Raw genomic sequence first — 27,849 nt, forward strand, 5'->3', positions numbered from 1 at the left:
CTGAGTGAAGAAGACTAAGGGATCGCCCACGGAATTCATGGTTGGGGCAAGTCGACTGATCCTGCCGGGAAGTACTTGAGATGAATAGGGCACATGCGTGGGAGCTTGCTCGGAAGGCGGTTTGGATCGGAGGCGACGAGTGAGTGAAACTACGCGTCCCTGGGTGTATGCTCCCCATTAGTTGGTCAGTTAGTGAAAGTGGCCACTTCTGCAGCACTATACCTGACATCATCTCCCATTGTGGACCTGTAGGTAAAGATGATCCCGCACACACTTGTTGTTGTTGAAGATGCTTTTAATTAACCCACAATGACACATACGGTGTTTAAAAATATTTAAGAAACTGAAACAACACAGTGGAATTTTTGAAAGGAATGTTTATGCGAATGTTTAGTGTAGAAGTGTTTGGTGTTGTCGAACAATAGAGGATAGGTGCTTGGAAAATTGTATCGAGTTGACAGATGGAGAAATGAAGATTTTAAATAATTCAAGGACACTAAGTTTTCCTGATCCATTAAAAAATGACAGCAAGGTTAGAGATTAAGCGATCTGCAGCTTCCGGCCTGTAATTCCTGTTATAATCCAGCGGATAAGGCGGATAAGTAAAAAAAAATCGTGCACTTTAGGAAAAGCATGAAACTTGATATATGGTTAGTATACACCATAAGCAACATTTAAAGGTTAGAGGCAACCTGGATCTGCCCTACGTTGGCCGTAGCGGCCATCTTCGAAAATGGCCGCCATCGATTTCGAATAAATACTAGTATATCAACACACGACTCAAGTATTGCAAATACATAAAGAGAAGTAAAGTAATTTATGATATAAACACTGATGAATCGATTAAGACCAGTACTCTGATTTAATAATTATATTCAAAGGCTATATTTTAGTAAATAATGGCATTTTATCAATGGTAAAATAGAAAAGAATACTGCATTTCCCTCATAACACAAAAATATTTTTTATTCAGTAAAAAGTACCAAGTGAAGTGCATAAAACACACACTGATTATCACATAGACCTATAGCCCTTATTCATTCAGATATAATTGCTTCAGAAATCTCTTTAAAAATGACTCTACCAGCAAATATCCATAAGAGGTCGGTGGCCGAAACATGTGTTTTCGGAAGTCATTTTATTCCATCTTACTTACGAAGTATCTTATAACAAAATATGACTGTGATTGTCAACCTTGCACAATGAACAATTGAACCTTGAACAATAGTGTAAATAATGTTCAAAGGAATGCATTAGTAGTCTGAATTTCACATACATATTTAGGCACAGTGGAATAGATTCACTGCAGGGAACTGTACATACTTTGTTCCAAGATCAGAAACATTATTTACAGAATATTCCAATTAAGTAAGGTTGTAAGTGTTTCTCGAAAGTAAAGCTTTTATTATAAAAGAATGCATGTTCACCTATTTTTTTTTAGTTCAGCACAGATTTTTTTTCATATATTATTACCAAAAACACTAACAAAATCACATCAATCATTTTGCAAAATTTCGCCGCTAATAAGCACATCTTACTCCTTAGCCCTCCATGTCACAATTGCATCTTGACCCACTCTCCCTTCGCTGAAATCTCCATCCTAGGAGATTTCAATGTTCACCACCAGCTTTGGCTTTCATCCTCTTTCACTGACCATCCTGGTGAACAAGCCTACAACTTTGCTATCCTCAACGACCTAGAGCAGTTGGTCCAGCACCCTACACGTATTCCTGACCGTCTTGGAGATCGGCCCAACATTCTAGACCTCTTCCTTACCTCAAACCCTTCTGCTTATTCTGTCAAATTGTTCTCCTCCGATCACAATCTTATTTCTGCATCCTGTCCTATCGCTCCTGTACACCCTCTGGACCCACCGAAGAGGCGATGCTTCTGGCATTTTGCTTCATCTCGGTGGGACGACCTGGTGGAATGATTATTGCTTCCAGGATAGAGACCCTCTGTGTGTGCTCAGCGCATCACAGAGGTGATCATTCCTCGTTCTTTCTCTACTCCTCACGCTAAAAAGCCTTGGTTTAATCACGCTTGTTCTCATGCTGTCAATGATAGAGGTAGCTCACAAAAGATACCAGAGCCTTCAAACTAATGCTAATTATGAACTTTACATTTCTGCCCGAAATCGTGCCAAATCTATTCTCCGACTAACCAAAAATTCTTTCATTAATAGAAAATGTCAAAACCTTGCTTTCTCTAACTCTTCCCGTGACTTCTGGCATCTAGCCAAAAACATCTCCTCCAACTTCACTTCTTCATCTTTCCATCCACTCCTCAGTCCTGACGGCAACACTGCCGTCTCATCTATCTCTAAGGCTGAACTCTTCTCTCAACCTTTTTCTAAAAACTCCACTCTGGAAGATTCTGGGCATATTCCTCCTACTCATCCCACCTCTGACTCCTTTATGCCTGTTATAAAGATTCTTCAAAATGATGTTTTCTATGCCCTCTCTGGCCTCAATCCTCAGAAGGCTTATGGACCTGATGGAGTGCCTCCTATTGTCCTTAAAAACTGTGCCTCCGTGCTGTCACCCTGCCTGGTCAAACTCTTTCGCCTCTGCCTGTCAACATCTACCTTTCCTTCTTGCTGGAAGTATGCCTTCATACAGCCTGTACCTAAGAAGGGTGACAATCCCTCAAACTACCGTCATCTAAAGCTTTTGAATCAAGGAAGATTCAAAAGCACCTTTCCACTTCTGACCTTCTATCTGATCGCCAGTATGGGTTCCGCAAGGGCGTTCTACTGGTGATCTCCTTAACTGACTCTTGGTCATCCTCTCTTAGCCGTTTCGGTGAAACTTTTGCTATTGCGCTGGACATATCAAAAGCTTTTGATAGGGTCTGGCACAAATCTTGCTTTCTAAACTACCTCCTACGGTTTCTATCCTTCTCTCTGTACCTTTATCTCCAGTTTCCTTTCTGACCGTTCTATTTCTGCCGTGGTAGACGGTCACTGTTCTTCCTAAATCTATTAACAGTGGTGTCCCAGGGTTCTGTCCTATCTCCCTCTTTTTCTGTTGTTCATTGATGATCTTCTTACCAAAACGAACTGTCCTATCCATTCCTACGCCGATGATTCCACTCTGCATTATTCAACTTTTCAGGAACTTAACGACTCAAGGCTGGGCTGTGAACGCTTAGCCTCAGACCTTACTATTATTTCCGATTGGGGCAAGCAGAACCTGGTGTCCTTCAACGCCTCAAAAACACAGTTTCTCCACCTATCCACTCGACACAATCTTCCAAACAACTATCCCCTATTCTTTGACAACACCCAGCTATCACCTTCCTGAACACTAAACATCATCGGTCTATCCTTAACTCAAAATCTCAACTGGAAACTTCATATCTCATCACTTACTAAATCCGCTTCTTCGAGGTGGGGTGTTCTGTACCGTCTCTGCCAGTTCTTCTCCCCTGCACAGTTGCTGTCCATACATAGTGGCCTTGTCCGCCCTCGTATGGAGTATGCATCTCATGTGCTGGACAGACTTCGTCCCATCAGCTCTCCTCCTCATACTGATAGTCTTCTACATCTTAAATTCCGCCGCAATGTTGCCTCTCTTTCTATCTTCTATCGATATTTCCTGACTGCTCTTCTGAACTTGCTAACTGCATGCCTCCCCAGCATCTTCACTCTTTCATCCCTCACGCTGGTAAACTCTGGAACAATCTTCCTTCATCTGTATTTCCTCCTGCCTACGACTTGAACTCTTTCAAGAGGAGGGTATCAGGACACCTCTCCTCCCTATCTTTCGGCCACCTCTTTGGATTCTTTTAGGAGCAGCGAGTAGCGGGCTTTTTTATTAATGTTTACTTTTTTGAGCTGTCTCCTTTAATGTGCAAGGCAGATTATCATTGATTCAGTTACACTGACCTTGGCAACCTTCAGTACATCCACACTATCAAAGCGCGACACGATACTCCAGCAGGAGGTTAGTCCATCCACTTGACTTCCTAGCCTGTCAAATAATGCTTTTTGATCCATCCAGAATCTGCTGGGCTTGGTTCCACACATGTCCAGCCTGGTATCCTACTCGAAGTAGGTCTTTGTACATACAGGCAATCCTGTATCGGTGGTAATTTTTTTTATTTATTTTCCTGTGTTTCTGTGTGAAAAGAGTCGGTGTCGCACCCTGTGAGTGCATGGAAAGCAGGGAAAGCATTGCACCTCTGATTACTGAACATCCGAGCCATGAGAGTTGCGTAGATATACCGAAAAGGCTTTCCTGTCGAAGAGGCTACATTATGCTGTACGAACCCCACCTTTTTAGCTTGACTGACTATAGCTAACATGACAACATCAGTGTCAACAGTCTTAATCGTGCAGCTCCTCAAACCTTGGGCTGCATCATCTGGTGCATGAAGGGCCATCCGAATATCTGGGGAGGCGGTGGCTGAGTGGACGGCGCCACGTCCAAGACGACGCGAGTTCGCGCCCCACCCAGTGCCACATGGTGGGATTTTTCAGTCACTTCTGAGTGGCCTTAGACTACCTACATGCTGTCCAGAAGACCACCTGTCATACCGGACTCTAGATTCTAGAATAAAAAATGAGCTCCGGGGGGGACAGTTTGAGCCAATGCAAGATGGCGCCACTATAAACACTTGCCTGGGCCACAACGGTCTGGGGCCGACCATCAGACCCATCAAAAAAGCCTACCGGTGCCATAGGCGAAAAGGTAAAAAAAAAAAAAGGCGAAAACGTAAAAAAAAAAAAAAAATCTGCCTCCTCTTGTGTACAAGAGGCCAGGTGATCTTCAATATATGGCACTGAGCTCTGTACCTAATCCCCACCACTAATCCGCAGAACTGATTCCCAGTCAGTCGTTCACTTAGAAGTCTGAACAGTTTTGTATTGCTTCAATCTTCCCGTATAATTTTTTTTTGTTTCCAGTTTTCAGGTAACTTGTCTTTTCCTTCCACTCTTATCCGTGTGCTTTCATCCCTCTTCGACCGTGCTGTTGCCTTCTCTGTCGTGTTTCATGGAGAGTATCTGCTTCTGGGTGCACGATTTTTCTTTGAGTATACGCGATCTAACCAACTGCACATTGTTCTTTGGCAACCTTTCATCGATCATTGTGCGTTACACAAGTCTGTTTTCAAAGAATTCGTTACATTTATCTTCACCTAGCTTTTCTTTATTGCGCACTGAATCAACAGCTGCAGCAACTATCACATCCCACGTGTCAAGAACTATAAGATCACCATATATATCAATACCATGGTTTTCATTGTTTCGTCGAGCGACTTGGCATGATTAATAAACATTGGCTGAGTAGCTTGCTTGTCCTCGTGGTGATGTAGTTGAAAGTCTGCTTCCTTCTTGTCATGCTCCGGGGGGCAGCTGAGCCAATGCAATATGGCGCCACTATAAGAACTCGCCTGCGCCGTAACGGGCTGGAGCCGACCATCAAGTCCTACCATCAAAAGCCTTCCGGCGCCATAGGCAAAACGTAAAAAGAAAAAAGAAAAAAAACTATGAACCGGTTACTATCGATCTCAAAGGTGCTTCAGGCTACTCAATGAGTCCAACTCCTCCACCAAGTTTACTTGATTTGAATATTCTGTAACTAATTTTTCTTTCTAATCTATGAACAAACCTCGTACAGTTGCCTGCAGTGGATATATTTCACTGTGCCTAAGAATGTATGTGAAATTAAAATTTCTTATGCATTCCTTTGAACACTACTTACTTTGTCTATATAGAGATAAATTGTAAGGTTGACGATCACAGTCACAAAGAGTTTATTTTGTGTTAGGATGGAACAAAATGCCAACTGAAAACACATGTTTCGGCACCTCCCTCTTATGGATATTTGCTGGTAGTGAAGCAATTATATATATGAATGAACAAAACAGATGAATCTATGTAATGTCAGTGTGTGTGTCTATTTACTTAATATTGTTTATTGACTCTATATTTTTTGGAGTTATGAAGAGAATAGTTTGCTCTTATATTTTACCTTTGCTAATATGCCATCATTTAATAAAATATAGCCCTTGAATATAATTCTAGCACCAAATTACTGGTCTCAGTCGATTTTTTCAATGTATAAAATATAAATTACCTTACTTTTCTTTGTGTATTTGCAATACCTGAGTCGTGTGTTGATATGCAAGCATTTATTCGAAATCGATGACGGTTATTTCCTGTGACGGCAGCCATGGCCATTGTTATTACGTTGTTTATTGTGTATGCTAACTGTATACCAATTTCACGCTTTTATAAAAAATGGCACGATTTGGTCCAATATTGGGAGGGTTTTCTGTTAAAAGATGTCGTCTAGTGTATCGGCATAGGAGTTGCTAGAACAGTTGGTCTTGGAACGAAGATCGTTAATGAACAATATAAAGAGAGTGGGAGATGGAAGCGGCAAACCACTATTTATAGGTTCAGGTTTAGGGGTAAAACACTGACCGTCTACCACAACAGAGATCGATCGGCCTGAAATGAAACGATATAAAAGTACATAAAAAGAGATGCAAACCGTAGGACGGTAGTTTAAAAAGCAAAGATTTGTGCCAGACTTTGCCAAATGTTTTCTAGATGTCTGAGGCCATAGCAAAAGTTTCACCAAAAATGGCCAAAAGTGGATGACCAGGAGATAGTTAGGAAAGCAACATCACCAGTAGAACGTTCCTTGCGGAATCAGCACTGGTGATCAGAGGGGTAAGAAGTTTATAGACGATTAAGAACTTTCATATTAAAGGGATATTGGACACTAAGAAAAAAAAAATCTGCAAAAATAAAGTATTGCTTATTATGGCATGAAACGTTAAAGTTACAAAATTAATCTACTTGCCCTTCTTTGATATGAATATGAACCTCATACGTCATGACGTCATTCATTGTTACCAGTACTGTAAGGCGTGTAGCGACTGAATTATTTGCTTGAGCCGTTTGATATTTTAGCTGTGAATAGTCCAAAATTATATAAATTGACGATCACACTCAGTTTTTACAAATTATCCACACGTAAAATACTGTCGCCATGGCATTTGATCATGACGTCACCTCGTAAGGCATATACCTTCCGTTAACCGTGCTTATTGCCTTCTCATTTCTTCAGTACTTGGAATTCTGAGTGTGACCGTTCATTCACCTCCATACCATCAACATTTCATCAAAGTTTCAAGTAAAACTAAGTAGCGGTGGCTTCACAGTGTACGTTTTTATTTCGAAAAATGTATTTTTGTATAACGCCCATTCAAAACTTTTACGCATCTTATCTCAATTACGTTTAGTCTCAGGTCCACGATTTCGATACAGGTTACTGAGTCCATCAGTGGTGTAACGTACACCAAGAATTACTGACCTACTCTTTATAAAAAAAAATACATACCCCCCACGCGATTACTGCAACAACTTTGACTAATGCCCAAGCCCTTGCACCTTTGCCTTACTCTTTGCTGAAGTTACCTGGTCACATTTTATACTATATGTTCTTATAATGCCAGTTTATTTCCACATTTTCACCTCCTTCCGTCTTTTACGTAAACAAGCTGGCACACTGTTCATAAACTCTAAAAGTTCAGACTCATCTTTGAGATGGTAATTTCTTGGCCTTTCCTTAATAAAAAGACTGGTACTTGCTTCTACCTTCCTCTCGGAGGCTAACGTGCTTGATGATGGCCTTGCTTGAGGGGTAGGTTTGGTAGTAGCGGCAGCATGATGAGGTGGAGGAGTGTAGAGAGGAGGTATAGGGAGCACTGCGGCGCCTCACGGAAAGTGTGTGCACTCTCTCTCTCTCTCTCTCTCTCTCTCTCTCTCTCTCTCTCTCTCTCTCTCTCTCTCTCTCTCTCTCTCTATATATATATATATATATATATATATATATATATATATATATATATATATATATATATATATATATTCATCCAGGCTAACGTTGCTGTGGTGCCAAACCCTTCTCCAACCGCCCCCTTGCCCTCAGCGGTACCGTCGACACCAGCGGACAACACCACGCAACGGGAGGATGCTAGTGGCACCGCCCATGATGGCTTCACCGTCGTGAATGGAGGAGCCAAACCAGCCAGACAAGCGATTTATCCTGTTCATTGCTTCAACAGGTTTGCCATTCTGGAGTAGGAGGACGAGCAGGAGAGCACCTTCCTGGTGGGTGATTCCATGATTCGCCAGCAGGTCGTTGAGTTCTGCGGCAGAGTTCCTCGTCGAAGACGGAACTATTGCTATCCTGGTGCTGGGATCGACGATATAACTGCTGCTCTTGAGGAGATCTCCCCCCAGGCTACTAATGATTCACTGTTTGTTATTCACACAGGTACGTACGAACGACGTCACCACGACCCGGTCTGAGGAACTCTTGGAGAAGTACCGTAGGCTCATCCAGCAGTATAAGTCTAAATCCCCTAACATTTTGATTTCAGGAGCTCTACCACGGACTTGGGCGGAGAGCGACTTTTTCAGTAAGGCCTTCAGCCTAAACAACCGCTTACAGACTCTTTGTTGGGAGCTTGACGTGGAGTTCTTCAACGCATGGGACAATTTCTATGGACAAAGTGAGCCCTTCCACAGGGACGGATTGCACCTGTCTCCCATCGGGGCAGCCAGATTCGGAAGGCTCCTCAACGACGCAGTACGTGTCATCCGAGCAAAAAACGAGTCACAGCCACGTCCCTCCACCCCCCCCGTGTAAATAGACGCCGTGCATCGCAACAAACCCGTAACCGTGATCCCGCAAGTACCACCACCTCTATTACCAAGCCTCTAGATAACTTAAAAATCCTTAGTTTCAATGCGCGTAGCCTAAGAAACAAATTTGATGAACTGAGATTTCTTGCTCTAACAGAAAATTTTGACATAATTGCTATAACCGAAACATTTATCGACACCACAAATATTGATTTAAGTTCCGAATACAACATAGACGGCTACAGACTCTTCAACAAAGATCGTGTAAACCGTAGAGGCGGTGGGGTCGCCCTTTATGTCAAAAGCTATTTGCAACCCACTGACAAAACACCGGGAAACAGTAACGTTGAACATTTGTGCGTGCGAGTAAACATTGCAAAAGTCAATTTAAATATATCTGTCACCTACAGACCTCCCGGGTAATCACTCGATGACGACATTGAAATGTACAGCGTTTTAAGGCAGTCACTTAATAACAACGACTCACTGATATTAGGAGACTTTAACCTCCCCCATATCGACTGGGTGACACTGTCAGGTACAGAAGGCGAGTCACATAGAATGATCGAATTTCCAGAAGAAAATTATCTAAGCCAAAAGGTTTCTGAGCCAACTCGACAAAATAATATACTCGACCTTGTTATAACGACCCAAGATAACCTAGTCAGTAATGTCACGGTAGGAGAACACCTCGGTTCTTGCGATCATAAATTAGTGCGCGTCGACATTAGAGTTCAATCATCAGTGACTGAAAATAAAGTAAAGGTGCCCAATTTCAAAAGAGCTAACTTCGTAGAAATCCGACAAAAACTAACAGAAATACAACTATCAGATGACGGCAACGTAGAGAAAGCCTGGCTAAGCTTTAAAAATCACTTACTCACTCAGCAGAACACATTCATCCCCTTGTGCGAGAAGCGAATTAACACTAATAAAAGCCCACCGTGGTTTAATAGCGAAATTAAACAATCAGTCAATGAGAGAAAATTGTCTTACAGGTTAAAGAAAGAACAAAGCACGCCCGAAAACATTAGACTTTATAATGATGCCAGGCGACGAGTAAAAAGACTAGTAGGTCAGGCAAAGCGTAGATATGAAGAAAATATTGCAGCCAACTGTAAAAATAATCCGAAATATTTCTTCAGTTACATAAACAACAGAAAGGCGATCAAAAGTGGTATTGGACCTTTAACAAACAGCGACGGTGCACTAGTGACTGACAGCCAACACATTGCAAACCTCTTAAACAATTACTTTTCCTCGGTGTTTAATACTAACAGTCTTCCTCCCACTACCACCAACACCAGCACTATTGTAAATCTCGAGCACGCATTGCCTAATTTTGAAATAACAACCGATGAAGTCCTTAAAGCTCTCCATTCACTTAAAACAAATAAAAGTCCCGGACCCGACAAAGTATATCCTATACTGCTTAAAGAAACAAAGAGCGAAATACTCTCCTCCCTCACTACCGTATTCAATATGTCCTTGCGACAAGGCATCGTCCCTTCGGATTGGAAAAAGGCTAACGTGACACCGATTTTTAAGAAAGGAGACAAAAAAATACCAGGTAACTACCGACCCATTAGTCTAACTTCAATTGTAGGTAAGCTACTCGAGAGCATAATTAGAGACAAAATTGTGAGTTACCTCGAAAGCCACTCATTAATTGGGGATTCACAACATGGCTTCCGTAACAAAAGATCCTGCCTGTCAAACCTACTGACCTTTTATAACGATCTCTTCTCAATTTATGACGTAACCAAATCAGCGGACGTAGTCTCTTTTGATTTCCAGAAAGCGTTTGATAAAGTCCCACATCATAAATTACTTTATAAATTAAAGCAAATAGGCATTGACGGTCAAGTAAACCAATGGATCGCGAATTGGTTGAGCAACAGACAACAAAGAGTTGTGATTGACGGGTTTAACTCAGAGTGGGCGCCGGTCACTTGTGGCGTCCCTCAGGGCTCGGTTCTTGGCCAAGTGCTCTTCATTATTTACATCAACGACGTGGATGTTGGACTCAATAATCGCATTAGTAAATTTGCAGACGACACAAAGATTGGTAACTCGGTTCTCACTGACGAAGACAGGCAAAGCCTCCAAGAGGATTTGCACAAAATTTCAGCTTGGTCGGATAAATGGGAGATGCCCTTCAACGTAGACAAGTGCCAGGTCCTTCAAGTTGGATAAAAAAATAAAAAGTTCGATTACGAAATACGCGGCGTTAAACTCACAAGCGTTCAATGCGTTAAGGACCTGGGGATTAAAATCGCGTCTAACCTCAAATTCTCACATCAATGCATCGATGCAGCAAATAAAGCGAACGCTTCATTAAAAGAAACTTTTTATTCAAGAATAAAGATGTAATACTTCCGCTCTACAATAGTTTAGTCAGACCTCACTTGGAATATGCGGTACAGTTTTGGTATCCCCACCATGCAAAGGGCATTGCTAAACTAGGTGTTCAGCGTCGAGCAACAAAAATTATCCCTTCCTTGCGCAACAAATCGTACGAAGAAAGGCTTTCCACCCTTAACATGTTCTCTCTTGAGAAACGTCGCCTCCGAGGAAAACTGATCGAATGTTTTAAAATACTTAATGGTTTCACGAATGTAGACAGAACAAAATTGTTTATGATCGATGACACTTTGTGAACGAGGAACAATGGCACAAAACTCAAATGTAGACAAGTAAATTCAGACTGCACCAAATTTTTCTTCACCAACGTTGTAGTGCGAGAATGGAATAAGCTCCCACCATCAGTGGTCCAGTGTAACACGATTGACTCCTTTAAAAACAAGCTCGACCGTCACTTCCTTGAACTTAATATTAACTAGAGTAGAAAAGCAACGTTTTGGAGCCATCTGATTAATGTAAAATCACTTAGGTTTAAGGACAGACCACCTAGTCTGGACCATGGGGTCTGTGTGGTCTGATTTTCTATTCTATCTATGTAAATCAAGTCTTCTTTCCTCCCATCTCCTCTTGTTAGAAGCTCTCAGCTTCCATAAGAGCTGCTTCACAATTAGCTTTTTCTCCTGAGGCATTACCCCTATCAAAAAAAAATAAGTAGAACGCGTCGAGAGGAAAGTTCACTGATGACGCTTAGTACAACCTCTCTATGACTTCTAGAGTGACTAGTAGTAGATTCTCCACTTAGCTCCTCACACTCACTCCGCAATGGTACCATATTGTGATCTGTAGTTTTCAAGCCTTCAGAGACACAAGACGCCTGAAAAAAAACATTTTTTCAAGAGTATAGGACCTAGTTTACATCAGCAAATCGCGACGATGTTTACGCCTGTTGCGCATTATTGACATTCCCAGCCATTAAATTGCGTTTTCGGGGCTTTAACTCGCTGCACCACTTTTGTCTGTGATTAAACATTACTCATAACATGTTTTTTTTTTTTTTTTTTTTTTTTTTTTACAGCAAAGGAGACAGTTCAAGGGCACACAAAAAGCAAACATTAATAAAAAAAAGCCCGCTACTCACTGCTCCTAAAAAGAATCCAAAGAGGTGGCCGAAAGATAGGTCAGTTTCGGGAGGAGAGGTGTCCTGATACCCTCCTCTTGAAAGAGTTTAAGTCGTAGGCAGGAGGAAATACAGATGAAGGAAGATTGTTCCAGAGTTTACCAGCGTGAGGGATGAAAGAGTGAAGATGCTGGTTAACTCTTGCATAAGGGGTTTGGACAGTATAGGGATGAGCATGAGTAGAAAGTCGAGTGCAGCGGGGCCGCGGGATGGGGGGAGGCATGCAGTTAGCAAGTTCAGAAGAGCAGTCTGCATGAAAATATCGATAGAAGATAGAAAGCGAGGCAACATTGCGGTGGAATTTAAGAGGTAGAAAACGATCAGTATGAGGAGGAGAGCTGATGACACGAAGAGCCTTAGCCTCCACTCTCTCCATACATGGGCGGACAAGGCCCCTGTATATGGACAGCAACTGTGCAGGGGAGAAGAACTGGCGGAGACGGTACAAAACGCCCAGCCTCGAGGAAGCTGATTTAGTAAGAGATGAGATATGAAGTTTCCAGTTGAGATTTTGAGTTAAGGATAGACCGAGAATGTTTAGTGTTGAGGAAGGTGATAGCTGGGTGTTGTCAAAGAATAGGGGATAGTTGTTTGCAGGATAGTGTCGAGTGGATAGGTGGAGTAACTGTGATTTGAGGCGTTGAAGGACACCAGGTTCTTCTTGCCCCAATCGGAAATAATAGTAAGGGCTGAGGCTAAGCGTTCTGCAGTCTCCAGCCTTGAGTCGTTAAGTTCCTGAAGGGTGGGTCTTCTATTAAAAGAAGTTGAATAATGCAGAGTGGAATCATCGGCGTAGGAATGGATAGGACAGTTCGTTTTGGAAAGAAGATCATCAATGAACAACAGAAAAAGAGTGGGAGATAGGACAGATCCCTGTGGGACACCACTGTTAATAGATTTAGGAGAAGAACAGTGACCGTCTACCACGGCAGAAATAGAACGGTCAGAAAGGAAACTGGAGATAAAGGTACAGAGAGAAGGATAGAAACCGTAGGAGGGTAGTTTTGAAAGCAAAGATTTGTGCCAGACCCTATCAAAAGCTTTTGATGCATAAGAAAAAAACGATTTTTCCGAATATAGATGTCCAGTATCCGCATATATGCAGTTGAACGGCAAATCTTGATGCGCAGACTCTGGCGCAGAAATATTCCGCGCAAGCTAATATATATATATATATATATATATATATAGATATATATATATATATATATATATATATATATATATATATATATATATATATATATATATATATATATATATATATATATATATATATATATATATATATATATATATATATATATATATATATATATATATATATATATATATATATATATATATATATATATATATATATATATATATATATATATATATATATATATATATATATATATATATATATATATATATATATATATATATATATATATATATATATATATTGCTTCAGCTCGGTGGAACGACCTGAAGATGTACTTTTTTGATTTCCCAAGGAATGACTACTGCTTCCAGGAGAGAGACCCTTCTGTGTGTGCCCAACGCATTATAGAGGTGATTGTCTCTGCAATGGAGGCATACAAAACCTCTTTAATCCATAGCAAATGTCAAAACCTTGCTTTTTCTAATTCTTCTCGGGACTTCTGGCACCTAGCCAAAATTATCTCCTCCAATATCACCTCTTCATCTTTCCCTCCTCTCCTTAACCCAGACGGCAGCACCGCCGTCTCATCTATCTCTAAGGCTGAACTCTTCTCTCAAACTTTCTGTATAAACTCCACTCTGGACGATTTTGGGCATATTCCTCCTACTCATCCCCCCTCTAACTCCTGTATGCCTGTTATTAAGATTCTACGGAATGATGTTTTCTATGCCCTATCTCTCCTCAATCATCAGAAGGCTTATGGACCTGATGGAGTGCCTCCTATTGTCCTTAATAACTGTGCCTCCGTGCTGACACCCTGTCTGGTCAAACCCTTTCGCCTCTGCCTGTCAACATTCACCTTTCTTTCCTGCTGGAAGTATACTTTCAGACAGCCTGTGCCTAAGAAGGGTGACCGTTCCAACCCCTCAAACTACTGCCCTATATCTTTACTTTCCTGTCTATCTAAAGCTTTTCCATGAATCCTTAACCGGAAGATTCAGAAGCACCTTTCCACTTCTGACCTTCTATTTCATCGCCAGTATGGGTTCCGAAAGGTGCATTCTACTGGCGATCTTCATACTCTCTTAACTGATTTTCTTAGCCGTTTCGGTGAAACTTTCTCAGTTGCGCTAAACATATCGAAAGCTTTCGATAGAGTCTGGCACAACACTTTGCTTTCTAAACTGCCCTCTTTCGGATTCTATCCCTCTCTCAGTTCCTTTATCTCCATGTTATAGTAGGATATCAATGTATTATTATTATTTAATATAACCACGAATTAGGCATACAATTGTCAATGGAAAAACCCACGACAGATAGATCACGCCACCTTATAGGAATGTCGTCCGTCAGTGTTTACCGTCTCAGTTTTGTGTACTTCGCACTACGATGGTGCGTGGAGGTCACCTTGACATACGTGACCAATTGTAACAATTATTTTCCAACCTGTAACTCGCCACTCCTTCACGAGAGTCCGACTGACACACAACGACAGTCGCTCTCGCTCCGTCGCTTCTTGTACATAAAGGCTACGAATATAATTCGCCTTAAGGAAGCTGAAGTCTTAATCAACACCCTTTAAACGCCCCCCGACAAGCCCGTTACATTTGAATAATAATACATTGATATCCTACTATAACACTCAGTTTCCTTTTCAGCCGTTCTATCTCTGCGGTGGTAGACGGTCACTGTTCTTCCCCTAAACCTATCAACAGTGGTGTTCCTCAGGGCTCTGTCCTATCACCGACTCTCTTCGTGTTATAAATCAATGGTCTTATTTACATATGAAACTCTCCTATCCACTCATACGCTGACGACTCCAATCTGCATTATTCAACTTCTTTCAGTAGAAGACCCTCTCAAAAGGAATTACGTGACTCCAGACTGGAGGCTGCAGAACGTTTAACCTCAGACATTGCTATCATTTCCGATTGGGGTAAAAGAAACCTTGTGTCCTTCAATGCCTCAAAAACTCAATTTCTTCACCTATCAACTCGATACAATCTTCCAAACAACTATCCTCTATTCTTCGACAACACTCAGCTGTCACCTTCTTCAACACTAAATATTCCCGGTCTATCCTTAACTCAAAATCTTAACTGGAAACTTCACATCTCCTCTCTCTCTAAATTAGCTTTCTCGAGGTTGGGCGTTCTATATCGTCTCCGCCAGTTCTTCTCCCCCGCACAGTTCCTAATCATAAACAATGGTCTTGTCCGCCCTCGTATGGAGTATGCATCTCACGTATGGGGGGCTCCACTCAAACGGCTCTTCTGGACAGAGTGGCGTCTAAGGCTCTTCGTCTCATCACCTCTCCTCCTCTTGCTGATTGTGTTCTACCTCTTAAATTCCGCCGCCGTGTTGCCTCTCTTTCTATCTTCTGTCGATTTTTTCAGGCTGACTGCTCTTCTGAACATGCTAACTGTATGCCTCTCCCCCTCCCGCTTCCCCGCTGCACTCCACCGTCTACTCTAGCCAATCCCTATACTGTCCAAAACCTTATGCAAGAGTTAATCAGCATCTTCACTCTTTCATCCCTCACGCTGATAAACTTTGGAAAAATCTTCTTTCATCTGTATTTCCTCCTGCCTACGATGGGAACTCTTTCAAGAGGAGAGTATCAGGACACCTCTCCTCCCGAAATTAACCTTTCTTTTGGCCACTCCTCTGTACTCTTTAGGAACAGTAAGTAGCGGCCTTTTTTTCATTATTGCTTTTTTTTATGCATATAAACTATTTCCTTTGCTGTAAAATATATATATATATATATATATATATATATATATATATATATATATATATATATATATATATATATATATATATATATATATTATTTTTTTTTTTTTTTACGTCGTGGACTATTGCGCCAGTAGGCTTCTTTCCGGTGGATCCTGATGGTCGGTCCAAGGCTTCTTCCCGGTGGGTCCTAATAATCGGCCCAGCCCGTTCTGGCGCAGGCGAGTGTTTATAGTGACGCCATCTTGTATTGGTTCATGCTGCCCTCCCGGAGCTCATCTTTAATCCTAGAATCTAGAGTCCGGGTTGATAGGTGGTCTTCTGTAAAGCATGTGGGTAGTTTTCAACCACTCTGCGGCGGCTGAAAAATCCCAGCTTGGTGGCACCGGCCGGGGATTGAACTCGCGTCCTCCTGAACGCGGGGCCATTTTGCTATCCGTTCAGCCATCTGTATATATATATATATATATATATATATATATATATATATATATATATATATATATATATATATATATATATATATATATATATATATATATATATATATATATATATATATATATATATATATATATATATATATATATATATATATATATATATATATATATATATATATATATATATATATATATATATATATATATATATATATATATATAGATAGATAGATAGATAGATAGATAGATAGATGAGATAGATAGATGAATGTATATATATATATATATATATATATATATATATATATATATATATATATATATATATATATATATATATATATATATATATATATATATATAGAGATATAGATATATAGAGATATAGATAGATATATATATATATAGATATATATATATATATATAGATAGATATATAAAGATATGAATATATATATATATATATATATATATATATATATATATATATATATATATATATATATATATATATATATATATATATATATATATATATATATATATATATATATATATATATATATATATATATATATATTTATTTTTTTTACAGCAAAGGAGACAGCTCAAGGGCACAAAAAGTAAACATTAATAAAAAAAGCCCGCTACTCGCTGCTCTAAAAGAATCCAAAGAGGTGGCCGAAAGATAAGTCAGTTTCGGGAGGAGAGGTGTCCTGATACCCTCCTCTTGAAAGAGTTCAAGTCGTAGGCAGGAGGAAATACAGATGAAGGAAGATTGTTCCAGAGTTTACCAGCGTGAGGGATGAAAGAGTGAAGATGCTGGTTAACTCTTGCATAAGGGTGGACAGTATAGGGATGAGCATGAGTAAAAAGTCGAGTGCAGGGCCGCGGGAGGGGGAGGCATGCAGTTAGCAAGTTCAGAAGAGCAGTCAGCGTGGAAATATCGATAGAAGATAGAAAGAGAGGCAACATTGCGGCGGAATTTAAGAGGTAGAAGACTATCAGTATGAGGAGGAGAGCTGATGAGACGAAGAGCCTTTGCCTCCACTCTGTCCAGAAGAGCTGTGTGAGTGGAGCCCCCCCACACATGAGATGCATACTCCATACGAGGGCGGACAAGGCCCCTGTATATGGACAGCAACTGTGCAGGGGAGAAGAACTGGCGAAGACGGTACAGAACGCCCAGCCTCGAGGAAGCTGATTTAGTAAGAGATGAGATATGAAGTTTCCAGTTGAGATTTTGAGTTAAGGATAGACCGAGGATGTTTAGTGTTGAGGAAGGTGATAGCTGGGTGTTGTCAAAGAATAGGGGATAGTTGTTTGGAAGATTGTGTCGAGTGGATAGGTGGAGAAACTGTGTTTTTGAGGCGTTGAAGGACACCAGGTTCTTCTTGCCCCAATCGGAAATAATAGTAAAGGCTGAGGCTAAGCGTTCTGCAGCCTCCAGCCTTGAGTCGTTAAGTTCCTGAAGGGTGGGTCTTCTATTAAAAGAAGTTGAATAATGCAGAGTGGAATCATCGGCGTAGGAATGGATAGGACAGTTCGTTTTGGAAAGAAGATCATCAATGAACAACAGAAAAAGAGTGGGAGATAGGACAGAACCCTGTGGGACACCACTGTTAATAGATTTAGGGGAAGAACAGTGACCGTCTACCACGGCTCTTCTGAATTTTCCACCATCTAGCTAAGACTTCATTGTCATTCTATTACTAAATACATATGTGCTGTTTATCTCTCACCTAACTCTACCAACTATGTAAAATTCTTTGACTATTTGAATTCTAAAGTGGAGCACATCTTGACCCACTCTCTCTTCGCTGAAATCTCCATCCTAGGAGATTTCAATGTTCACCACCAGCTTTGGCTTTCATCCTCTTTCACTGACCATCCTGGTGAACAAGCCTACAACTTTGCTATCCTCAACAACCTAGAGCAGTTGGTCCAGCACCATACACGTATTCCCGACCGTCTTGGAGATCGGCCCAACATTCTAGACCTCTTCCTTACCTCAAACCCTTCTGCTTATTCTGTCAAACTGTTCTCTCCGTTGGGTTCCTCCGATCACAATCTTATTTCTGCATCCTGTCCTATCCCTCCTGTACACCCTCTGGACCCACCGAAGAGGCGATGCTTCTGGCATTCTGCTTCAGCTCGGTGGGACGACCTGAGGATGTACTTTTCCGATTTCCCGTGGAATGATTATTGCTTCCAGGATAGAGACCCCTCTGTGTGTGCTCAGCGCATCACAGAGGTGATTGTCTCTGGAATGGAGGCATACATTCCTCGTTCTTTCTCTACTCCTCACGCTAAAAAGCCTTGGTTTAATTACGCTTGTTCTCGTGCTGTCAATGATAGAGAGGTAGCTCACAAAAGGTACCAGAGCCTTCAAACTAATGCTAATTATGAACTTTACATTTCTGCCCGAAATCGTGCCAAATCTATTCTCCGACTAACCAAAAAAATTTTCATTAATAGAAAATGTCAAAACCTTGCTTTCTCAAACTCTTCCCGTGACTTCTGGCATCTAGCCAAAAACATCTCCTCCAACTTCACTTCTTTATTTTTCCCTCCACTCCTCAGTCCTGACAGCAACACTGCCGTCTCATCTATCTCTAAGGCTGAACTCTTATCTCAAACTTTTTCTAAAAACTCCACTCTGGACGATTCTGGGCATATTCCTCCTACTCATCCCCCCTCTGACTCCTTTATGCCTGTTATAAAGATACTTCAAAATGATGTTTTCTATGCCCTCTCTGGCCTCAATCCTCAGAAGGCTTATGGACCTGATGGAGTGCCTCCTATTGTCCTTAAAAACTGTGCCTCCATGCTGTCACCCTGCCTGGTCAAACTCTTTCCCCTCTGCCTGTCAACATCCACCTTTCCTTCTTGCTGGAAGTATGCCTTCATACAGCCTGTGCCTAAGAAGGGTGACCGCTCCAATCCCTCAAACTACCGTCCTATAGCTTTACTTTCTTGTCTATCTAAAGCTTTTGAATCAATCCTTAACCGGAAGATTCAAAAGCACCTTTCCACTTCTGACCTTCTATCTGATCGCCAGTATGGGTTCCGCAAGGGGCGTTCTACTGGTGATCTTCTAGCCTTCTTAACTGACTCTTGGTCATCCTCTCTTAGCCGTTTCGGTGAAACTTTTGCTATTGCGCTGGACATATCAAAAGCTTTTGATAGGGTCTGGCACAAATCTTTGCTTTCTAAACTACCCTCCTACGGTTTCTATCCTTCTCTCTGTACCTTTATCTCCAGTTTCCTTTCTGACCGTTCTATTTCTGCCGTGGTAGACGGTCACTGTTCTTCCCCTAAATCTATTAACAGTGGTGTCCCACAGGGTTCTGTCCTATCTCTTACTCTTTTTCTGTTGTTCATTGATGATCTTCTTTCCAAAACGAACTGTCCTATCCATTCCTACGCCGATGATTCCACTCTGCATTACTCAACTTCTTTTAATAGAAGACCCACCCATCAGGAACTTAACGACTCAAGGCTGGAGGCTCCAGAACGCTTAGCCTCAGACCTTACTATTATTTCCGATTGGGGCAAGAAGAACCTGGTGTCCTTGAACGCCTCAAAAACACAGTTTCTCCACCTATCCACTCGACACAATCTTCCAAACAACTATCCCCTATTCTTTGACAACACCCAGCTATCACGTTCCGCAACACTAAACATCCTTGGTCTATCCTTAACTCAAAATCTCAACTGGAAACTTCATATCTCATCTCTTACTAAATCAGCTTCCTCGAGGCTGGGCGTTCTGTACCGTCTCTGCCAGTTCTTCTCCCCTGCACAGTTGCTGTCCATATACAGGCGCCTTGTCCGCCCTCGTATGGAGTATGCATCTCATGTGTGGGGGGGCTCCACTCACACAGCTCTTCTGGACAGAGTGGAGGCTAAGGCTCTTCGTCTCATCAGCTCTCCTCCTCATACTGATAGTCTTCTACCTCTTAAATTCCGCCGCAATGTTGCTCTCTATCTTCTATCGATATTTCCACGCTGACTGCTCTTCTGAACTTGCTAACTGCATGCCTCCCCCCCTCCCGCGGCCCCGCTGCACTCGACTTTCTACTCATGGTCATCCCTATACTGTCCAAAACCCTTATGCAAGAGTTAACCAGCATCTTCACTCTTTCATCCCTCACGCTGGTAAACTCTGGAACAATCTTCCTTCATCTGTATTTCCTCCTGCCTATAACTTGAACTCTTTCAAGAGGAGGGTATCAGGACACCTCTCCTTCTGTATTTGATCTTCCTTTCGGCCACCTCTTTTGTTTTACTTTAGGAGCAGCGAGTTGCGGCCTTTTTTTCTATTATTGTTTTCTTTTTTTGTTGCCCTTGAGCTGCCTCCGTTGTTGTAAAAAAAAAAAAAAAAAAAAAAAAAATATATATATATATATATATATATATATATATATATATATATATATATATATATATATATATATATCTATCTATATATATATATATATATATATATATATATATATATATATATATATATATATATATATATATATATACATATTATGTATATATATATATATATATATACCTTCTTTCATTCTTCCTTCCATGTCTACTGTTTGTTGTTACAACCAACTACAACTTTTTCATTTTTGCCTATTCCTTTTCCTGCGCTCTTATAGAACTTTCTCTTTTCTATCTTCTTGTTTCTATTTTCTTTTATTTTCCTAACTTATACTTATTTCTGAACTTTACCCTTTTTTCCCCACATTCACATCTACACCTAAATTTGCTTCGATATATCCTTTTTCCTCCCATTCTTCTACTTCTTCTACCTTCTCCTCCTCCTCCTCCTCCTCTCCTTCATGCACTACCCATTCATAATGCAGGTGGTGAACTCACTCTCCTTTCCCTTCCTCCTTTTCCTTCTACTTCTGCTATTCCTCCTCCACCTGTTTTATGCTCCTCCTCCTCCTCCTCCTCCTCCTTCTCCTGTTCTGTTCTTTCTCCCCCTCCTCTTCTTACCCCTCTGTATTTTCCTGCTGTCTCTCGGCTCTTTCTCCTTCTCCTCCTATTTTGTTAATTCTCCTCCTCTTCTTCCACCTCTGTTTTTTTCCTTCTTACTTTATCTCCTTCATCTGCTAAAGTTTTAGAGACCTGAGCATTCCTAAGCATTTTATCAGCTTTCCTAGTAGTTTCCCGTGCGTTTTTATGTATCTCTCATCAATTACCCCCCTTTCCTTGTTACATGTTTTCCATATTCTATAATTTACAAACTCAAACATAATTTTCATCCTTATCTTTCCCTTCCCATTGCCACTCTCATTCCCTTCTCCTATAATATAATATTTGCCTTTCTTTTCGACGTATTCCTCCTCTCAGTATCCTCCCTTCCCCTTTTTCTTTCAGTTCCTTAACTTTATATTTCTTTTACTTGAAATATAAATTCAAACACACTTCTGTCTTACTTATCGATAACTTTCTTTCCAATGAACACTCACATTCCTCAGGCTGCGTGTCATCACCCAGTCGTGGCTTGCCCAGCATGTTGACAACCATGGTGGCCTGGTGGTCCGTTTGCGTGATGTGGATGCCCTTTGTGTTGGTAAAATCGATCACAGGCACCCAGATCTCCTGCATCGTTTCGTATGGTACCCTGAAGAGGAAGGATTTACTGAGGCACTGAAGCTCTAGGGTGACTGGCGGTTATGTAGGTAGGTAAGTAGATGGGAAGATGAATAAACTGGGGGTATATAGATTAGCAAGTTTATTGGATAGGTAAATGGCAATCATCATCTTCACCCTTTACCATTCTCTACACGACAAAGGCTTTTCCGAACGATCTTCAATCTCTACCTGATGTTAGTTAACTCAGTTATGATTCAGCAATTTTTATTTCATTACCTCTGGCTTTTACAATTCCTTGGTTGAGTTTTTTTTCTTTTTGGCTCCGATAGACCTTGGTGGGGCCTGTGGTCATCCCCTACCCATTATGGCGCAGGCAAGTATTTTATAGTGGCGCCATCTTGCTTGGCTCATGCTGCTCCCCGGAACTCATTTTTAATTCTCTTTTATAGAGGATCTAGAATCCGGGCTAATTAATAGGTAGTCTTCAGGACAGCATGTGAGTAGTCTAAGGTTACTCAGCAATGACTGAAAAATTGCCAGCTTGTTTGTAGCGGCGAGCGGGACGCGACCCTGTGTTATGCTGGACGCCGCACTCGCACGCTGACCACTCACCTACCGCCTCCCCAAATTGTATTGTGCTTGTGGTTGTCCATCTGTTATAAGTGCATAATATTACTCGCCCGAGTTCCGCCTTCGTGGTCTAGTGGTTAGTGTACCTAGCTACGAACCCGCGGGCCCAGAATCGAATCCCGTCCAGGGAAGTCGGCTTGCAGCCCACCCAACTGTTTATCCTCCCTTTCGGGCTGGTCGATAAATGGGTAACTGAGAAAACCTGGAGAAGGTAAATTGTGTAAACCCTGATGTCACACTGGCCCTGTGTCACAGGGTGATGAGAGCTTCCAACCACATGCAAGGGTCAGTGCGACGGAGATGAGCGCCGCGGCCACGAGCAGCTATAGCGTATACCCCCAACTTTACCTTTACCAAGTTCACTTCTTATTCTTAATCTCACTCTTAATCGGCCAAATCAATAGGGCCATTTAGGACTCTAAAGTGAAACCTGGCAAGCTGAGCGCCGCCATACTGTTGAAGGCAAAAACACCGCCACTGCCAGCCCGATATTAACACCAAATAATTTACGCACCTATGATTTAGCATAGATTATTATTTCATCTCCTAAACATAATTTTCAGTCGGCCCCGGATTCTACAATTCCTAGTTTGCAATTCAGTTTTCGGTTGTCCCTCCGTTATTAGTTCTATTAATAATATGACCTGCCCAAGTCCAATTCTTATTTTTTAATCTTACGCCTAATAGGCCAGACCAATTGAGGCACATATCACCCTGAAGTGAAGCCTGGCAAGTTGAGCGCCACCATACTATTGAGAGCAAAAACATCGCCACTACCCTATCGACATTAACCCCAAATAATTCAATCACCTCTGTCATTCACTTTGTGGTTAGTGATACACAACACGAAATTCTAAATATACATTAACGCAGATTGTCCATTCACTTTTCACCTAAGAAGGGCCCTTTTTTGGAGGTATCTGGGGCAAGAAGGGGAAGGCAGCTGGGAATAGCAAGCTCTCTATACGTTTGGTCGCGTCAGTCGGGAGTTAGCGGCGGGCGACCGCAAAATGACCGGGGTTTTAACTGAAGAGGTCTATATATGATTTGCGCTACGAGCTAATTCTTAAAGGAGATTGCAGGCTAGTCTATTGGTAGAAGATTTGGGGAGCGGTGACCACCATAGTGCCGAGCCCCTACATACATGGGCTGACAGTAAGCTGCGTGTAGTGCCGAGCCCGTATATTATAAAGGCTCGATGGAATAAAACAAATTCCATATTTCTAAGCAGAAGGCCGCGGCAATATATAGTAACTTGCCCAGCCTACGCATCTTCGTGGAGGGACGGGTGGCCAAGGTCGGTGCTCTCTGTTACTAGATGCCAGTACATTGTCAGAAGTGTGTTATTGTAAAAGGTAATTTAAATACGTATTATTTGTAAAGTAGGTCAGAAGGAATTAGGATATTCTAGTTTTATATCCTGCAGCATGATAAATAGGCTATTTTGTTTGTTATTGTAAAAAGTAGTTACAATCAGTATTGTTAGTACGTCATCAGGAAATATATTTTAATTTTATATACTGCAAACAAGTAAATAGGCTCCTTTGTTTGTTACTGTTAAAGTAAGTTCTAATCAGCATTATTAATAAAGTAACCCAGAAGGAAATAAAATTGTTTACTTTTTATATTTTATATACCGAAGCCTAGCAATAGGAGAGGCCCCCAGCCAGCAAAAAATGTGGGCCCCTTATGGGGTTGTGAATGGGCGGAGTTGGGCCCATTTGACCCATGTGGGCCCTATGTGGGCAATGTTTATAAGCATGGGTCTGATGTGGGACCCGTATGGACAATGTGGGCCACCTTGGATCAGCTGTCAGGAGTGTTCTAAAACGTATTTTGTCAATTTTCTCTAATTTTAAGGGTCCTTATAGTTTCGAAGCCTGAAAAGTTAAAATAAAACTTCATTATTAATCTGGATAGCACATTATTTTGTTGCAAAGCTGTTTAGTCCGGCCGAGGAAAAGGAGTAAACAATAAAGTTTGAGAAAATGACACAGACGATGATTGTGGTGTTCCAGGTGTAGAGAGTAGTGTGTATTTTGTGTATTGTTCGTATGTTTTGTCTTTTACGGGCGCTGCCGTTTCAAAGGCCTGACTCAAGAGGAATCTTAAGACACCTGTAACATCAAGATCAAGATCAAGAATATTCAAAATGGAGCGGAGAGAGAAGGACGGACTTGATTCACCTGATCTAACGACGATTTTGCGACTCTTCTGACTCTAGTTTTTGCTGTGAGTAAGCCTACTTAGTCTTGAAGATGTCTGTGAGCACCTGTGGCGTGTGTGAGAGTGGTGTGACCACCAGGTGGAGTGGAGAGGCGTGAGCTTTGGTTTCCTGTGTTGCTATCAAGACCAAATATAAACTTGGAAAACAGGAACCTTGTGTACTTTAGGGTGATACCTTAGGATGTGACGAAAGGATGAAACTGTTGAGCACGTAGTACTGGAATGTGAGAAGTATGATAGAGAGAAGGGAGATGATGAGAGCAGTTATGTTAGAACTGGGATGTAGAGAATGGATGGTGTTGCTGTTGGGACCTTGTGGGGAGACGACTGAAAAGATGATTGTGGCAGTGAAGGAGTATTTGGAGAAAATGTGGTGTGTCAGGTTTAGAGAATATATTGTGTATGCTGTGTATTGTTCGTATGTATTTTTCGGTATTATTATCACAGTGGTCAGAATAGGATTTTGGGGTTGAAACTACTTTTTTTTCTGATAGATTTCGATGTGCTTATTATGAATTTGACAATTTTTTTCCATCGCAATTTTTTTTTGCCCCCCCCCCAACCCCTATACTTTAGGTAAGATTAGGTTAGGTTAGGTGGGTTAGGTTCGGTTAGGTTTGGTTAGTTAGGTTAGGTCAGTTTTGGTTACGTTAGGGGGCAGGTTTTTTTCTTTTTAATTGAAAAAATAAAAAAAAAGTCTTTTTTCCTTCCCCCCTGCAATTTAGGTTAATTTTGATTTGGTTAGGAGGGGGTGGGGGGGCAAAAAAAATTGCTATGGAAAAAATTATCAAATTCATAAAGAGCACATCGAAATCTATTAGGAAAAAATAATTTCAACCCCAAAATCCTATTCTGACCTCTGCGATAAATTTACCTACTTTTCTTTACAGGAGTTGCTGTTCCAAGGGCCTGACTCAAGGGGAAGCTGCTGAGTCTCCTGTAAAATCAAGATCAAGCGGTTTTTGGAAGGAAAAACGCCAAAACCAGAACCAGGGAAACTCCTCCACTCATTGGCCTCACTCCACATCCACAGACCCACAGTATCTGACCTCCTGAGTGGTAACCAAGACCCTGGCCTGGCCTTCAAGATCCTAAAACTCACCAGAACCTTTCTCAAGAAAACGGAGCAACTCAAGTCAAACAGTCATCCACTTGCTACTTGCACCTTTGGGGCACTACCTAGACCTAGAGGCTGTGGTACCACAGCCTACACGGGCCCCAGCAAATACACAACAAGAACATGTACAGTAAGATCGCTCTCGCCTTTGGTCGTCTTTGGTGATTTCCTTGTTGCTCTGACCTGTCGTTTGCATCTAATACTAACAGTATGATGTGTGTGGATGTGTTTCATGTGGTGTAGTACAGTACGGTATGTAACGGTGTGCAGTTGCCTTTTTTTCTTTCCACCGTCAGGAGAAAACCTGTTTGGGCCGAAACATATGTCTCAGTGTGTACATTTTTTTCTAGATCGATACACATCTATATAGGTGTGTGAGTATGTGCGAGTGGTTATTCCTTGTGTGTGAGTGCGGGTTTGGATGGTATACCTACATAAATTGGGCACTCATTACGCAGAGTGCACCCTCGCGCTCACACCCATTCCTGCTAATGTAACTAAACCTAACCTAACTAAAACTAACCTAACTAAAACCAACCTAACCTAACGTAATCTAACCTAATTTAGCTCTGGCTGGAATGGTGTGAGCGCGAGGGTGCACTCTGTGCAATGAGCGCCTGTAAATTGTATGTTGGTGTGTGTGTGTGTTTTTTTTTTTTTTTTTTTTTTTTTTTCGTTTTTGCCTATTGCGCCGGTAGGCATCTTCCCGGTGGGGCCTGATGGTCGGCCAGGTCGGCCTGATGGTGCACTTGTCAGCTAGTGTTTTTGCGTGTGCACTGGATTGTTGCTGTTGACACCCCCGATGGTGGCCATCTGACGTGCGGGTGAGGAGAAAAAGGTGGGTGTGCAACAATAATTTTAATTTAGGTGCCAGCTGTTCATTAATTGTACCGAATTTTCCCTTGCTTTTATGGGTATTTTATGTTGTTGGTACTATTATGTAGTACATATAGTAGGTCTACTGTACATGTTTATCTACTCTGTATCTGTTCTTTGACTTACCGGGTACTGCTGTATATATGTAGGCTGTGTGTTGATAGTTATAGGCCTGACCTTGCCCTATTTATTTGTTGTTGTCTGCAATTGGACTGAGACTAGTGAGATAATTTTTACCGAAAAATCTGCCTCTCTTGCTCTAATACTTCCTAGCTATATAATGTTAGGCACGGTAGGAGGAGGCTTGCTTTGGTGACTATTATTTTGGGTATCATTAGAGGGTAAGCCCTAACTGAATCAAATGTAGAAGATTTGGACTGATTTCTGCGCTCCAGATTTTGTCCGTTGGTTCATTTATCCGTTAAATCGAGGGTCGAGTGTATATAATGACTGCTGGTAATCCAAATTGCAATAATCTGAGTATTTCTTCATGAGGACATTATTTGAAGTTGTTTTAGTTGTGCAGTATGGGCTGTTTTATATAGCACTTGCACACCCACCTACCCCTGTTATGTTTTTGTATTAACCACATTTGAGTGGCATGACCCTGAGACAGCTGGGCTTTCGTGCTCTTAGGAGAAGCAATTTATGTAGCTATCTGCTCAAAAGTAGTAGACAGGTACAAATCATATTCTGCTGTTATTCATATGTGTTGATTTTATTGCATTGAGTATTTTCATTTATTATTTTCCAGCAAACCCATGTTCAGAATTAGTTGGTTGGCTGGCTATTCATGGCCTATGGAACCAGTGCATTATTTTCAGTAGGATGAAAAATAACTTGTGTTTTTGT

The 27,849-nt window shown here is 41.3% G+C and overlaps 1 protein-coding gene across 1 annotated transcript in view; it reads right to left on the reverse strand.

The window, feature by feature from the left end:
• The window catches only part of LOC126997239 (uncharacterized), a 231,959-nt gene that overhangs the window by 124,237 nt on the left and 79,873 nt on the right, over positions 1–27,849 (reverse strand). The window contains exon 4 of the mRNA XM_050858237.1: positions 22,022–22,176. Coding sequence (XP_050714194.1) covers positions 22,022–22,176 — 155 coding nt within the window. The remainder of the gene's footprint in view (positions 1–22,021; positions 22,177–27,849) is intronic.

Source organism: Eriocheir sinensis, chromosome 12 (genome assembly GCF_024679095.1).
Source record: "Eriocheir sinensis breed Jianghai 21 chromosome 12, ASM2467909v1, whole genome shotgun sequence".
Classification (NCBI taxonomy): Eukaryota; Metazoa; Arthropoda; class Malacostraca; order Decapoda; family Varunidae; genus Eriocheir; species Eriocheir sinensis.